This window comes from Phalaenopsis equestris, unplaced genomic scaffold (assembly GCF_001263595.1).
Source record: "Phalaenopsis equestris unplaced genomic scaffold, ASM126359v1 Scaffold000221, whole genome shotgun sequence".
Classification (NCBI taxonomy): Eukaryota; Viridiplantae; Streptophyta; class Magnoliopsida; order Asparagales; family Orchidaceae; genus Phalaenopsis; species Phalaenopsis equestris.
The window spans coordinates 341,847-342,999 of record NW_018164663.1 but is presented as its reverse complement, the minus strand read 5'-3'; the positions used below and the strand labels follow the sequence as shown (position 1 = coordinate 342,999).

Genomic DNA, 1,153 nt, shown 5'->3' with positions numbered 1-1,153 from the left:
GCAGTGGTTTAAGGCTTTGTTGTTGTTTGTTGTTAACCATGTCAGCTAATTATAAAAGCTAGTCTTCTTTTTTTCTCCTTTTTCTTAATCAAGGTTTCTACTGAAAGCTACCAAACTGTGTTGGAGTCAAAGTAAACAAAATGAGAACGGAAAGAAAACCTGAATTACTAAGATGAACAACACTTATGTACCTAATATGCATTGTAGATAGATCAAACAGAAACCAAGTGCAATTTCAATGGAAAATTGGAAAATAAACTTACAATATGAAGCTGTTGACGCATGTATCCATTCTCATAAACTAAGTGTGACACCTGCTTTTGCAAGCGGTCATTCTCCTCCATCAGGAGCTTGTTCATAGCAGTTAGCTTTCGATTGACGGTTTGGAGACGAGACGCCTCTTTTCTCTGCTTCTCACGGCACCTAAACAAATAGAAGGAAAATAAATATATGTAAAAGCAAGAAAAAGTTAGTTCATTGGTTATATCTTTGAAATTCTAATATACCACAAGCATTCTTTAAGAAAAATACAGGTGAGCTTATGTTCAGAATATATATCAGTGAAAAAAAAAATTATGACATAGCAATCAATGGAACAATTTGCTAACAAATTAGGCCTTATTATAGCTGCAAAATTCATGCAGTAAAACAATTGTTTCTTCACTTTCCTATAATCCAGTATTATTTCAACAGTGATGGGCCAATCACAAGATCACCCCTTTCCATCCATAATTCTCAAAACAAAGAAACATGGGATAGAATCTTAGATGCTGTCTGGCTACACATAGTATTTAGTAAATCCTGTAAATTGAATTTAAAGTGATCTTGAAGGATTACAAGCCAACAATTATTTGCCAATGAATTATTGTGACCTATTTGGCAATTTACTTCAGGATTTCATATTTGTGTGAGAAAGATTTCTTAAATCCAATAAATCCTCTGAATGGTGTGATTTGACAAATACTAAACTTAACAATTAAAAAAACTAAATTTTAATGTATATATATATGTATGTATATGTATGTATATATATGTATGTATATATATGTATGTATATATATGTATGTATATATATGTATGTATATATATGTATGTATATATATGTATGTATATATATGTATGTATATATATGTATGTATATATATGTATGTAT

The 1,153-nt window shown here is 30.1% G+C and overlaps 1 protein-coding gene across 1 annotated transcript in view; it reads right to left on the bottom strand.

The window, feature by feature from the left end:
• Positions 1–1,153, bottom strand: part of LOC110023175 (homeobox-leucine zipper protein HOX32-like) — a 16,314-nt gene that overhangs the window by 10,539 nt on the left and 4,622 nt on the right. The window contains 1 exon segment of the mRNA XM_020722449.1: positions 264–423. Within this exon segment, the coding sequence (XP_020578108.1) occupies positions 264–423 (160 nt within the window).